This window comes from Phyllopteryx taeniolatus, chromosome 16 (assembly GCF_024500385.1).
Source record: "Phyllopteryx taeniolatus isolate TA_2022b chromosome 16, UOR_Ptae_1.2, whole genome shotgun sequence".
Classification (NCBI taxonomy): Eukaryota; Metazoa; Chordata; class Actinopteri; order Syngnathiformes; family Syngnathidae; genus Phyllopteryx; species Phyllopteryx taeniolatus.
This window is the reverse complement of record NC_084517.1, coordinates 21,215,396-21,229,596: the sequence shown is the minus strand read 5'-3', so window position 1 is coordinate 21,229,596 and position 14,201 is coordinate 21,215,396. Positions and strand designations below refer to the sequence as shown.

Sequence of the window (14,201 nt, the reverse complement as noted above, 5' to 3'; positions counted from 1 at the left end):
AGAATTTGTTCTGTTACTTGCCCGAGGGGACAAATCCCGCATGTGTGAAGCCGGAACACGATCGGACTCGCTTCATCTCCCGACCGCTCGGCCCGCGGTTGTGACAAAGACGACCGCGGGCCTGCTCTTGCCGTTAGCGTTTCGTGGACTTGCTTGTTGTTGGCGCTGTCTCCAATTTATTCAGGAGCCACGTTAGTGTGGCCGGGTAAAAGGTCTGACTGTGCGCCCCTGACGACAAAAGTACCCAAGTCCCTGCAGCTGCCGCAATTTCAAAGCCCTCCACGTCCGTCTGACGTCACAATGACACTCATTATGTTTTTGACATAATCACTTCACGAGAGCTCTCTGTGATTAGCTCAAGTGGCTTATCTAATGAAAATGATGTCTTGCTTTGTTAACCTTGTGTGGCTTCGGCACTCAGGTGTTAAATAGCGGCGGACGTGAGTCGCATGCAGAAGACTAAAAACCTTTATCTTGCTGCACCGACGCTCCTGTAAATAAGTTATGGCCGCATGTGCCTTACAGTCGACTTTCCTGTGGCCGTATGAAAATCAATATGTCACTTTATGAGGGGGAAAAAAACCTGACAAATACTGTCAATAAAACATTAATGGCTCCTCTATTCTCCTTTTATTTTTGACAAGAGTCCGTTTTTCAAGCCCCATTGGCAAAGAAGGATCGCGTCGCTCGTATTTTAATGTCGCTCACCAGACCGCGTGTAATTTTTCTCATGGCCGTCATTAGAATGTCATCACCAAACGAGCGAGACATTATGTGTTTGTCGATGACTAATTAGTAGTACATGCCAGTCGTTGCGGTTGTACATTTCAGAAAAACACTGTGTGGCCGATCCGACCTGACAGAGCTCATTTTACACTCATCCAATTTATTTTGTAATCATGTCAACAATAAGAGCACAGTCAAGCTTTTGCAATGTAATTGCAATACCCCTGATGTCATAAAATTCTGAAGCAAAATGTTTGCGAGAACATGACCCGAGAGGCTCACAAATCTTTGGGACTCGAACCGCTTTTGTGCTTAACCTCAGCGAAGGGCTCATCAAAAGATAAGCTCTGGCTATGGGATTTTTCTTGAACTTGTTCCGCATCCACCACATTTATTTACATTATACTGCAGCCCACTCCCCTAAAAACCTCATAAATCACACTGACACCGCAAAGTTAGTCGGGCAACTCAATTGGCGCACTTTTAGTCAACTAATATAGCGTAATGGCAGCCTTACAGTGTAATCATTCAAAGCCATTGATCTGATTGCAAGCGCTCAGCATTGTGATTCAGCGTGCACCTTAATACACCTTAAAGCAACAGTATCCATAAGAACAGGAGTAACTGATTATTTTTTTTTTCTTTTCATTTTGTTCCTGGGCTCCCCCTATAGTGACATGTAATTTATTTTTCAAGCCACTGTCATAAATTTAAATTGACAGCAGCTTTTGTTGACCAAGGTGAAGTTACTTAGATGTTATATATGTAAAGGGCATTGGCTACTAAAAAAAAAAGAAGTCCTCATATTGATTCAAGTACTATATTTAGTGTGTTAATGTTTCATTCATTATTATTCACTTTTTGGCACACGTCTCGTGCGACCGGTTTTAGGATTGTCACAGTAAATATATAATAAACACTTAAATATAAAACAATCAAATAAAAAAAACCACCGCGGTAACTGAGCAGTCTTTTGCACTTCATTTCCATTCATTGCACGCCGTTGTGCACCTCGACACAGCGGCGCTTTCTGGCACGTGCAACATGTGCGACCACGAAGTCACTTTATTTGTATCCTATAGTATTATTTAGTGTTAGTGTTTCATTCATTATTCATTATTCACTTTGTAGCACAGCCACAAAGTCTCGGCCAACCATTTCAGTTGTTTTGCTAAAAATTACAGATAGCCATAGAGTAACAATCGATTCATCGAATGTTTTAGAATTCAAAATGGCGTACAGGGGGTCCTCGGTTTACAGCTGCAAGGTAACCTGAATTTGTATGTGACCATTCATCTGACTAAAAATAAGATTTTTTATTTTTTTAATCGATCAGTAATTTGCCATAGTCGATCAAGGTAATTTAGTCAATATCCCAAGCGACGAGCACTGCATTCAACTATGAAGAGTATTTATGGTAAGTTTTTGCAACTGGGTCGCATATTATTTGATTTGAAGTTTGGGGGAAATCATTTGCTTTTTAAATCTGGCGCTCAAAGGGTAACCCAAAACAACAGCAGCAGGAAGTCCACAGAGACCCCCGCCGACCCTCCCCCCAGCCCCCGAACAGGATTTCATCATCTTTTCTGTTTAGGGTTTTTAGGGTACGCTGCAACAGCATCTTACACAAAGGTGACTCGGGCATGGCTGATTTCTGCAGGGAAGGAATTCGCAAGTTAAAACCGGCGTGAAATTGTAAGAATCCTCTGGCTTATATATCTCCTTTTATCCCACCTAATCTTTAGCGTGCCCAGGGTCTTTTTTTTTTTTTTCTAATGCCATCATATTCCATTTTGTGCAGGGGAGTGAAGGAGGGAGGATCGCAGGGGGGTTTATGGGCTCAACATTTAGCCTGCCGGTGTGATCAGCCAAAAGGCTGCCAAGTTGGAAAGTAATGAGGCAAAATGATTTTTGCGCCGCATGGGCAAAACAGCTTTTAATTACCTTCTGAAAGAATTACATTACAGATGACAAAGATGACCTTTCTCAGAAGGTAATCGAAAACCATCCGGGATGTGATCCCCAACACGTTTTCCTGTTCCTATTTCCGCTTCGTTCACTGTTATCTGAACTGTCACATGAATTGTTCACGATGCACTCATTCATCCATATTTTGATCATTGCAACACATTTTCCCACGTGTTTGGGAGATTTTGTTTGGTCTGGCGAAAGCAAAGCTGAACCTTTTGGCTGTTATTCCGAAAATGTATGTTTGGTGCAAAACAACAATGCTCGTCACCAAAAGAACACCATTTAGGGCTGAAATGGTGGCTGGTGTGTGCTGACTCCAAATTAACACGAGTTTGAATGTGATTGGTTAATTGCGAACGCGGTCACATCCCAATTCTAAACAACGAACGTTGCAACATAATGTAAGATCATCTTTATAAATGAGCGGGGAATTTGTTTACAAAAGGTGGTGAGGCTGGTGCATTTTGAATTCTCCTAAAGACGGTTTATATGCGACCGTAGGTGCTGCTATTTTGGTTAGCGACTGAGTTTAAATGCGATCAGTAGTTAACTCTTTAGTGTCCATGTTGGTACTGCAGCGTCTCGATAATTACAGGTACATTTTTCCTGATGAGAAAGATAGGCGTGTATTTCTCTTGAGGGGACATTATGGAAATGTCACTTTTTAATTGTTTGTGTCCGAATAGTTGTCTCTTGTGAGGGAGTGATTCTGCACTTCCGCACCACTGGTACGTTACAGTAGGTGAATTTGCCGTTGCGTCATTTTGCACTTTGACGGTGAGTGTGAACATCTTCAGTTGAGCGAGACTCAGGATCTCAAGATTTGTTGCTCATCACGTTTAAAAAATAGTTGTTCAAGAGGTCGGCGAAGTCTGTACATTTAGCATGTCTACGTTGGCAACATTGAGTAGCAGCTCGTTTTGCCGTTTGGGCCCGGTCGTCATGGAAATCAAACCCGTACTTGGCATTTGAGTCAGAGTGACAAGCTGATATTAATTGTATCTTTTCACTCGTTATCCTTTGTGTATTTTGACTAAAGAATGTCAGAGATGTTTTATTAAAGCGGGAGTTTGGACACCTTTTATTATTATTATTCTTGACAAATCTGCAAGCACAACCCTCACTGTTTTGAATCTATTTTGCACTCCAAATGTTCACAGCCACCTACCTAAATGATTCAATGCTGGAGAGATAGGAGGGACAAATGGGAGAGGGTGGGGGAAAAAAAACACCTTCAAAATAACATTTTCATAAGAAATCAAAGTCACATAGGAAGAGAGTTCTAAAAAATAGGAAGAGAGACAACCAGCAGCAAACAAATGTCATTCCATCAAGTGCCGTGTGTTAGATTGATGAAAAGAAAGGTGACGAAACAGACAAAGAAATTGGCCCTGAAGTGCTGCTTTGCCACATAATGTATAGCTCTAAATGCACCTACGTGACTTTGTATTGTCCATCTCGGTTAATGCGCGTGTGTCGGAATAGCACTCGGCGTGTTGCCGAAATGGCCCCGCAGCAAAGCACCCAATCAATCGTCGTAACGTTGCATCTTTCAGGTGACGTTTTGAATGAAACCTGGCCAGCGCGTCTGCGGCTTTAAGGGTTTTCAATTTGCAGCGGCTTTCTTGGGGGCACCGCTCGGCGGCCGGCGGATCGATGCGAGATGACTTGAAAATTGCTAATGTTATTTACATCAAAGTGAGACTGGAGGAAACCAATTATGCCAGTGAGTCGAGGCAATATTCCTAAGTGGCTTGTCTCCAGGGAAAAGATGCCCTAATATTTTTAAATGATTATTGTTCGTGTTTTTTTTTTTAATCAGAAGAAGCAGAAACTCAAGAGACCCCACAGGTATTGGATAGGGTGCTATACTTTATTAGGTACAGCTGTAAAGGCTAATGACATTCAATAGGAAGATGCATCAAACTAACAAGTGGGTCTTCCACACGGAGGCAACCAATCAGAGTAAATGGGGTGGTCTTAGCCAAATATCGACAAAGCGGATGCAAAACTGGGTCAAACAGAAGTAGCTGTCAGAGGGAGTGTTTCTGGTGTTTTTGTAAATGAAATTGACACTTTTATACCATGTTAGAGAGTCACTCTATGGAGGTCTAAATAGCCAAATGTGGGATCTTAAAAACAAATTAAAATAAAATAATGACCTAATAAATTGGAAAGTAAAGAGTAAACAGTTTTTTGCCACTTTTTTTTTTTTGCTTCATTTCAATGGCCATTGTACTGTTCCTTCTAGTGTGTGCACCTTGGCCACCTAGAGGCAGTATAATGCAAACATATGGACATACATGAAGAAGAGTATTACAACTGACTCAGTAAGCTGCAGTAATATGTCATTTTTCGCAAAAGATAAAGAATAAATGCCTGTCAGTATTGCTGTATTGTCTGTCTACATGTGTTGCATGGCCATTTGTGTTCAAATATATGTCGTTTAAAGGGTTATGATACAGGATGATGTTTACAAAGATTTTATGACTGCGCCTATTTTGACCCTGGGTGGTCTTTTTTGTCATGTGTAAAATTGTGTGTGGACATCGCAGAAGTGATTTTTGTTTGAAATTCGACAGATTTGAAGTTCTTATAGTGAAGCAGCAATGCCTCTCATGTATGTAACCATACCATCTTTACAAAGGCAAATTTCTTTGATGCAGGTCTCAAATTGGATATCATTACTGTATCTAGGTTCGGTGCACTTTAGTGTAGATTTGATGTATATCAAGCTTGGCGAATTGTGTTAAGATGGCCACTACTATCCTGTGTGTTTCTGCAGTGTGGAATTTCCTTTTTAGTGACTCTCTTCAGAGTCTCATCTTTCCATCTTCTGGCAGCGGTTTGGTTGTATTTTTCATGTTTCCATTTGCAGTTACGACTGTCTCAAGCAAAGACCTGCGAGTTGATCTGTTGCTCGGGAGGGACCTGATTTGGTCTGCGAGCAAGCCGCCGCCGCCGCCGATGAGGCGTTAAGACCGATGTAGCAACTAGAGAGGCAGCCGAGGTGAGCGCATCCAATTAGGCGAGCCGCAACGGCAGCGCCAGTGCAAATGTCAGCAAGAGGAGCGTGGACAATTAACTGGGAAGCTCAAGCGAAAGGGCCGGCTGCTTTTTATCTTACAGTTGTACTCTCACGTGTGACAAATGGCGTGCATCTCCTGTCCTTATTGTTTGCTTTCACTCAAGCAGACTCTGCATACACAAGTGAGGCGCCTCTCAAATGAAACTCATTTCAATCAAATCCGTGGAGCTGATGCAAATGTGGCGGCTTGTGAAAGGGCACGATGCATGTTCCCCAGCTCCACAGCACCGATTTTGTCGCATTTCCACCGACTGCTTCTCCCTGAATTCAACTTTATACATTTGCATTGACATTAAAGGCAGCTTTGGAATACAAAGAGTGTCTACCATTTAATGGAAGGGAGCATATTACAGTAAATGTATTCTTCGTGTTTTCATACAAAAACTTGCCTGCCTGCCACCCATCAAATGTGCAATTGAATAACAAAGTGAATGTGTTTGCTGCCTATTTCTGAAAATGTGTCAATTTACAGAATAACCGCCCCCACAGCAACTTTCTCTGCCCAAGACATGATCAATTTCCCCAGACAAAGATCCAGAGCCACTTTCAAGTCACCGTTTAGTCTTGAGATCCGACCACCGGACGAGAAACGCGATCATGTCGTGGCACTATCTTGCAGAAACACCCACATCCTCAAGGGTGCGACGCCAAAAGGTAAACAGAGTTTCATTTATTTTGTTGGATGCTCAGAGTAGCTTTAGCTGACTTCGTTAGCTTCTGACTATCGGCACGTACTTGATTGCTTGGGTGAAGTTGTCGATGCGGTGACAGCGGTGCATTTATGTTTAGTGAAGTTGAAGTATTAGAGTTTTGGACTGACGAGTCGACACATCGACTATATATCTCGGCATCGATGTCTTAACGCTTGACGTCGACTAACCGCTTATCACGTGTTTGTTTCAAATCCTCATTTGCTGAGTATGCCTATGATGTCACATCTTACAAATGTGCAGGATTCACACAATTGACAACATCTACAATTAGCATCCATCCGTCCATCCGTCCATTTTCGGAGCCGCTTCTCCTCAATCGGGTCGCGGGAGTGCTGGAGCCCATCCCAGCTATCATCGGGCAGGAGGCGGGGTACACCCTGAACTGGTTGCCAGCCGATCGCAGGGCACATATCAACAAAAAAAAACCATTCGCACTCACAGTCACACCTACGGGCAATTTAGAGTCCTCAATTAACCTACCTACAATTAGCATAATGGTGAAAAGAAATAGTTCTTTCGTCGTGCAATCCCTACAACATACACAAGCTTGCTTTTTTTCCCCACTCTCTGGGCTCTGCCCCCGCAAATAGAAGCCGCTTGCTTAGTCACAACACCCGAGCTCTGCTCCCAGTCGTCATCGGAGCCAAAGCCTGACTCACCATTGGCCCAGTAATACATGGAGCGGGGTCTTCGGTCAACCACGTGCATGAGCAGCGCCGGCCTCCTCTCAAACAGGCCAATATCAGCAACAGGAAATAGTTTGCAATTGTTGGCGTACAGACATTTTGTTAAAACATCTGGGAACTGTTTTCAATTGTGAAAGAAATGCATGTCTCCTTTAAAGAACGATAGGACGATGCGCTCGCTCTCACTCGTGAAGCAGCGGGCATTCACAGATACAGATACATATTAATACCAGATCTGTTCAGCTTGTCATGACAAGACCAGCAATACGTTTCCCCCCCCCCCCCCCCCCTTCCCCATCACCCAACCTCTGTTTCCACTGGAGTACAACGCTCACAGAGACAGAACACCTGCCCCCAGCGGCCCCCAGGGCGTCGTCCCCCGGCAGCCCGCTAATGTCAACCTGCCTGATATGCACAGCGGGAGGCGGCGGCGGCGGCAGCGGCGAATCCTCCAAGACGGCGCCAATTTTCCACAGCACACCAACGAGGCTGGAGAGCAATCTGCCGGCCCGAGAGTCTTATAATCAGCACATCATTACTGGGAAGGGGGGGTGGGTGGCGCTCTGGGTGGCGAACGGACGCAACATTTGGGTGACACCAGCCACTAGAAGTAATGAGACAATAAAGCACTACAAGGAAAATGGGAAGAAGGACAGTGAGAGCTGAGATCCGACCAGCAGAGCTTGCACCTGTTTACACTTTGAACAGCAGCAGATTGTAGCATGCTGGCTGACCCTGATGTTCCTTAATAAGTAAATATAATGGATTTTGTGTGTGCGTGTGTGTTTGCGCCTGGAATCATGTCGCTTGGAAGCGCATGTCCTCTGCCCTCCGTGTATTTTTCAGTGAGTTCAAAGGGGCGACAAAGCGGATATTACAGCCGGTATGCCCGCTTGTGTTTTCAGCCTACGGCAGGTGTCTTCAATAGGTGAACCCCGGCCCAGATTTGTGACCTTTTTCTACAGACCTGCAGTAGATTAGATCAACGGCTCATCTGTCAGTCCATTTTTAACTGTATATTGAGGGTTCCGCTTTCAAAATGAGTCATGTAAAAAGATCCCGATGCCTGAGTGTTTGATAATGCTAGCATACAATTGCCAACATTTGAATGCTAAACGTGCCAACTTATTGCTAAAAGATAGATACAGCTCGTTTGTCGGTTAGCTGTTTAGCCGCTAGTTGGCAGCTCACTAACAATGCTACCATGCCAATATTTGAATGCTTATCTAATGAGAAAACTTTTAGACTTTTTGGTAAGAGATGGACAGACGCTTTGTGTTTGTTTGAAAGATGCGAGTCGGCAGCTAGCTGACAATGCTAACATACGGTTGCCAATATTAACAATGCTGACAACGCTAACAAGCCAATATTTCTTTGCTTAAATGAGTAAACATTCAGACATGTGCTTGGTAAGAGACCGACAGATTCCGTTTTCCGATATTTGAGTTCTCAACTCATTCTAAAACATTCAGGCATATTTTCTGTTTCACTTGTGTTGAACTCAAAAGTTAAATACAGCTGAACTGTACTTGGGCACTGATTCATTCGTGTACCACAAGAGGGTGCCAACGCCCCACCCGTGGTACTCGAACCACACTTTTAAGAATCACTGGCTTAACTGATTAGTCATTAGTTTGGACTTAATTGGCAAAAGAATGTGCAGACACGTTTTTTTTTTTGCCTGTTAGTGCTCGGCAGATGTGGCAACCACGAGTGCAGCGTGCTTGCCCGATTGAAAAACATACACATTTTAAACGCAAAGGTTATTCCCTCCATCTTTTTGGATTCCGACGGGCTCTTTTGAATTGAGTCTATTTCCTGCTTGTTTAATCATCATTGGCAGTGACGGGCATTACTCCGGGATCCTCTATGCAAATACAGCAGAGCTTTCACCGCCGCACACAATCATTGTTTAATCCTTGAAGGCGTTTAAAATGTTTGTGAGGACTTACTTCTTCATTGAGTATTTTTTTTTTTTTTTTTTTAACTTCAAATCCAGGCTAAAACTCAATCACAGCAAGCAAACAGAAAGAGGGGAATGAATACCTCTGTATGCCGCACGGTGGCAGTAGCGTACAGAGCTTCTGGGGCTATGAAACTATAACAAAAGGCACTTTTAGTGCATTTAAGTGCATGATGATGCATTCTGTGCACAGGGAAATTTAAAGGAAGTCGTTTATCTTAACCTAAAGTTGGAAATAAGCACTTAAAAGCACAATTGAATGACTTAAGGAGTAGTTCGTTTGACGGTGACTCCTTTAAATCGGGTTCCCAACCTTTAGGCGCATATTTGCCATGAGAAAAACCTCACGGAACACCATGAAACTCAAATGGCACTGAAAGAACGAGTGCTCAATTTTGTCAAATCTGGCCCCGTTTAATCAAAATGCGTGACTTATTTCGTTGTCTGAATGGCAACAGGTGGAAACACGGGTTAATTGCACCTTCTGCCATCCCCTGGAAGAGATTGGAATTGCCTGTCACTATACGTTGCTGGCATTGATAGATGAACAGCGATAAATAATAATAATTTCCAGACCAATGAATTCTCTCGGCTTACTGGTTGGGAATCATAACTTGAAAGAACTTAATCATGCTGTAGTGGTCAGCCAGCGTGTGTTTGAAAATTCAGATTCACTTCACGCTGCCGGACTCTGATGGAACCTTGCGTGCGCGTGCGCGCGCGCCCGGTGTCTCTCTCCCTCATCAGCAGTCTGACGCACAAGAGCAGCAAGGCAGCAGCAAAGCATCGTCGAGCGACACAAGGCGAAAGCAGCAGCCAGGACGCTCGTCTCTCTCCCGGGGGGGTTAGGGTGCGTGCGTGGGCCGCCCCAGAGCAACATGTTCCCCGCGTGGGGACGCGGAAAGAAGCGCTCCGGGAGCTCGACGGCGGCGGTGCAGCCGCAGCATCAGCAGCAGCAGCAGCAGCAGCAGCAGCGGCGGCGGCGGCGCCGGACCATGGCTGCGTCTGGACGGGTCAGGAAGATGTGGGTCTCCTGTTGGATTCTGCTCTCGGCGACGTGCTTCTGCGCCCGGGCTCAAGGTAAGATGCGCAACTCACCATTCCAAGGGAAAGTGTTGTCTCGCAGGATTCCAATGAAGTTCCGAATGATTTTGTGCCCGTGAAGTCGAGTGAAAGACTCGCAATAGTCACTGGCCATAACATTAGGTACACATGCCCAATCAAATGAGGTGGGATTGAGCGCAATTCGTCCCTTTACACATAGCAGACGGGTATCAAAAAGGGGTCTTTTGACGAATGAGGTAGTGGTGTTCCTAATATTTTGCACCTGCCATGCCACTAAACATGAGCGCAAATATTTGAATATGTGACAGAATGACCATCGCCGATAAATCCCTTTCATAACTGAATTATTGCGCTAAAGTCACATTTAAAGGCTAATTTGAGTAGGTGGTGTACCTAATGAAGTGGCCAGTGACTGTGTATATACATACATGCATCTTGCTCAAATGAAAAAAAAGAAAAAAAAGAAATGCTTGCAAGCTGTTTTACTATTTCTTCATTGCCTCAAATAATATTGTTTTGGTCAAAGTGAGATCTATAAAGCCCAGAAAGCCGTTTCTCAGTGCGAAAGCTCAATAAACTGTCGCTCTGATTGTAGATGGAGCCTCGCTTTCTGCCCAGAGGCCACCTTAATGGCCTCGCGGAAGCGGTCATAATATTGAGCCAGCACGACGATGGGGGAATGAAGCAGGGTTATTATTTGAAAAGTATATTACGTTTTGCCTAATGACCGTTCTTTAATGCAGGCGTTGCAGAATGAATGAGTACATGTACAGCACACGTGGGCTGTATTTGTTGATGTGGAACAGGAACCTGCTCTAATACACAGTAAGCCGTGCGTTGTGAGCACTGAGAGGTAATGAGATATAAAATGGACGGCCGGCCGGGTCATTTCGGTCACTCGTGTCATGGTAAAAAACTCAATGAGTGGTAAAATAAAGGTTAAACACAATCAAATGTTCATTATGTGAAGGTAAGTTTGTTGAGGCTACGCGTTTAAGCATGTTTGGATGTACAGTGGACCCTCAATGCTTGCAAATTTGGAATTAAACACCAATTTTGTGGGAATCTTTTTTTTAAATGTTATTAAATGTTTTAAAATGTTCCTTTTCATGTCAGCGTATCATGTGAGAACTATACTCATAGTATACTACATACTACTTAGAATATACATGGTCTGTACAATTAACAAAGGTTTTAAGATAGTTTTTAACCTGTAAGTGAAGCAGCATACGCGCAATAACTTAGCGATTTTTAACAAATTCTTAAAACGTGACAGACTCCACACAACTTAACGTTTTACTGCAGTGGATTCTGGCATATTTGCAGTCTGGCATTCACAAATGAACCTATTTGCGGATATTTTCTAATGGCAATTATTAGGGAGATCAGATTTTTCACAGATTTTTGCTATTCACGGTCAGGCTCTGTCGGATATCTCCACTGACAATTCATTGCTAGTCTCCTTACCCGAAACCACATGTCAGGTGTAGTATCAAGACTGACCTGTGAGAGGCAACACGGAGCCACAGGGCATTCAGACTGCCAGAAGATTCACAGAAGAAGAGAAGTGCTCTAGTTGAAGAAGCTCGGCTAATTGTTAGCTTATCTGGTGACTACATTACGGTCGCTAAGTCTTTTCCTTATGATTTTTATTGTGATGATTGACTCAATCGACACATTACACAAACATGTCAACTGATTGCTCCTCAATTTGTGTCTGGCAAAATCGTGAGCTTCAGGTCCCTTCCTGATTGGCTTTCGCATCACCAATGTGGAGCCCGAAACCACACAGACAAGGATTTGCAAACATGTTGAACATTTACGATTGTCAGCCCGATCATTTTTTTAGCAGATGCGTTAAGAAAAAATAACTCTTAACACTGGACTTTACACCGATTTTATCGGCCTGATCGGTATCGGCCGATAATTAGCATTTTATGCTGATCGGCTTTAATGTCATAATTCGCAGATCGCTCCGCAAAAGACATTGACTCCGCGTCGCCATCGCGCACAGTATATTTGAATCCAAAAGCTAGTTTATTTTGCCTTGTGCGCGTGTCTTTTGACGTACTGCAAATATCTGACGGCCAATGAAATTAAAAACACAAATGTCGGCGGTGTGGGACAGGCAACACGTAATGCCCGGATCAGACTACTGCAATCAAATCTTGTATTCCGATACCACCGCATCCTGTTTTTTACGATCGTTGGGCTTTATCTTGTCAACTCAAATGCGACCGGATACACTCGTTACCGTGGCGACGTTAACAAGAGTGGATCGCGCCGACTGTATTATAAGGAAAAAATGGGGGGAAAACGTGTTTTGGTGTTTACCGGTGCGCAGGACAGGAGAGGACGTTCGTTTAAGGCTTGCTTGAGGTATCTTCACGTACTTTTAATACGATACGGCTCGCAAGCAGGTAACAAAACTTTATGTAGCCTAGCAAGCTAGTGCTACCACTATCGGTTGCACGTAAACATGCCGCCGTTCTGTTGAATCGTGCTCTAAAGTCAGTTAATTACAATAAAGTAAAGAAAATGGATGGATGGAAGTTAGCACCAATTATTTCTGTCATTAGAATACACGATCTGACTAGAGCAGTGATTTCCAATCTCTATGGAACCAAGCAACATATTTTACAATTGCAAAACAAAACAAAAATGTCACAAAAAGTGGATGCATTAATTACTGTATGTACTTCCTGCCATCTAATAGAAGACCATTCATTTGTCACTATGCCTCACTGGCATCAATAGAGGAACAAAGATCCATTATTTAGTGGAAATATAATGTTTTGAGCAATTAAGTGCACAAGTATATAGAGTAAATGAACAGTTCATTTAAATAGACACAGTGCTCCATCTTGTGGTCGAGTCGGTGATCGGTTTATTTTTTTAAAGTCGCTGATCGGTGATCGGCCCCAAAAATCCTGCTCGTGTGAAGCCTACGTAACACATAGCACACCATAGTGTAATCGATCAGGATAATCCGTCACCGACATTCGACGGGCCGATGCGGGCGGTGAAATTGATGTAATTGGGCCCAATTGTTGGTATGTGTGCGTGTACCTTGCTTAACTATTCTGAATATAATTGACCTCAATGGGCAATTTTGTTCTGAAATCCACATCATGGAACAAATCCCATTCGACTTTGGACGTTCGACAGTACATTCCTTTTCGATGCGATGATTTTAATTCTCCAGCACCAACAAGACAGACATGCATTGCATTCATTGGATAGCCAGAACACACATTATTAGTTAATTCATACAAGAGGCGGCTTGTCTGTGCCCTCCCCTCATCTTCCCTGTGCCATCCTCAGTGCACCAAAGTGCTAAAAGCAGCATAATCCCTTTGCTTGTTTGTCTTCGAGCAGGTTGCATTGCTTCAAAGTGCTCCCAACCTTATCTGAAAGGAGTCTCAGGCGTCTCTTAATATTCAGGACACAGTTCCTCTTGCCGTTATTACCATCCTTTCCTCTTTTCTTTTTTTTAAAGGTAACACGCCAGTGAGTCAGTAGAGGAACTGCTGAGTGCCTCTGGGCTACTTCCCAGGGTTTTTACCTTCTCCCCCATAAACAGACCTCTTTCGCATCCTTTCAGTTCACCCGCATGCCCTCCTGCCATTCGCCTGTCTTTCTAGTCCTTCCTCGTCGAACGATTCCCTCTGTGCTCACACAGTCACGACTTTGGTGAAGAAACGCTCGCTATTCTGTCTCACCGTCACAGAGATCTTGTCTGCTTAAGTGGGGCGCAGATCTCCTCCTCATGGGGAATGTATGTTTGCAAATGCAAAACGCCGGTGCATCAAGTTAGCGATACAGCCTTCCTGTGGAGCGGAGGATGTCAAAATCTAGGCACGGGGATGCCGCCGCCCTCCCTCGGGGAGCCTGAGGTGGCGTGTGCTTGTTTTCGAGCAGCTTCCTACTGCGCTTGACGCTGCTGCCTGCATCGACGCACGAGAGGACACCCGACAGAGTCCACCGCG

At 44.0% G+C, this 14,201-nt stretch overlaps 1 protein-coding gene across 2 annotated transcripts in view; it reads left to right on the top strand.

Moving 5' to 3' along the window:
• The first annotated feature begins 3,991 nt into the window (after nt 1-3,991).
• Nucleotides 3,992-14,201, top strand: part of LOC133466046 (protein sidekick-2-like) — a 127,068-nt gene continuing 116,858 nt past the window's right edge. For both annotated transcript variants that reach the window (XM_061749362.1, XM_061749361.1), the window contains exons 1-2: nt 3,992-6,439; nt 9,895-10,227. In XM_061749362.1, coding sequence (XP_061605346.1) covers nt 10,026-10,227 — 202 coding nt within the window. In that variant the 5' untranslated portion in view covers nt 3,992-6,439; nt 9,895-10,025. The remainder of the gene's footprint in view (nt 6,440-9,894; nt 10,228-14,201) is intronic.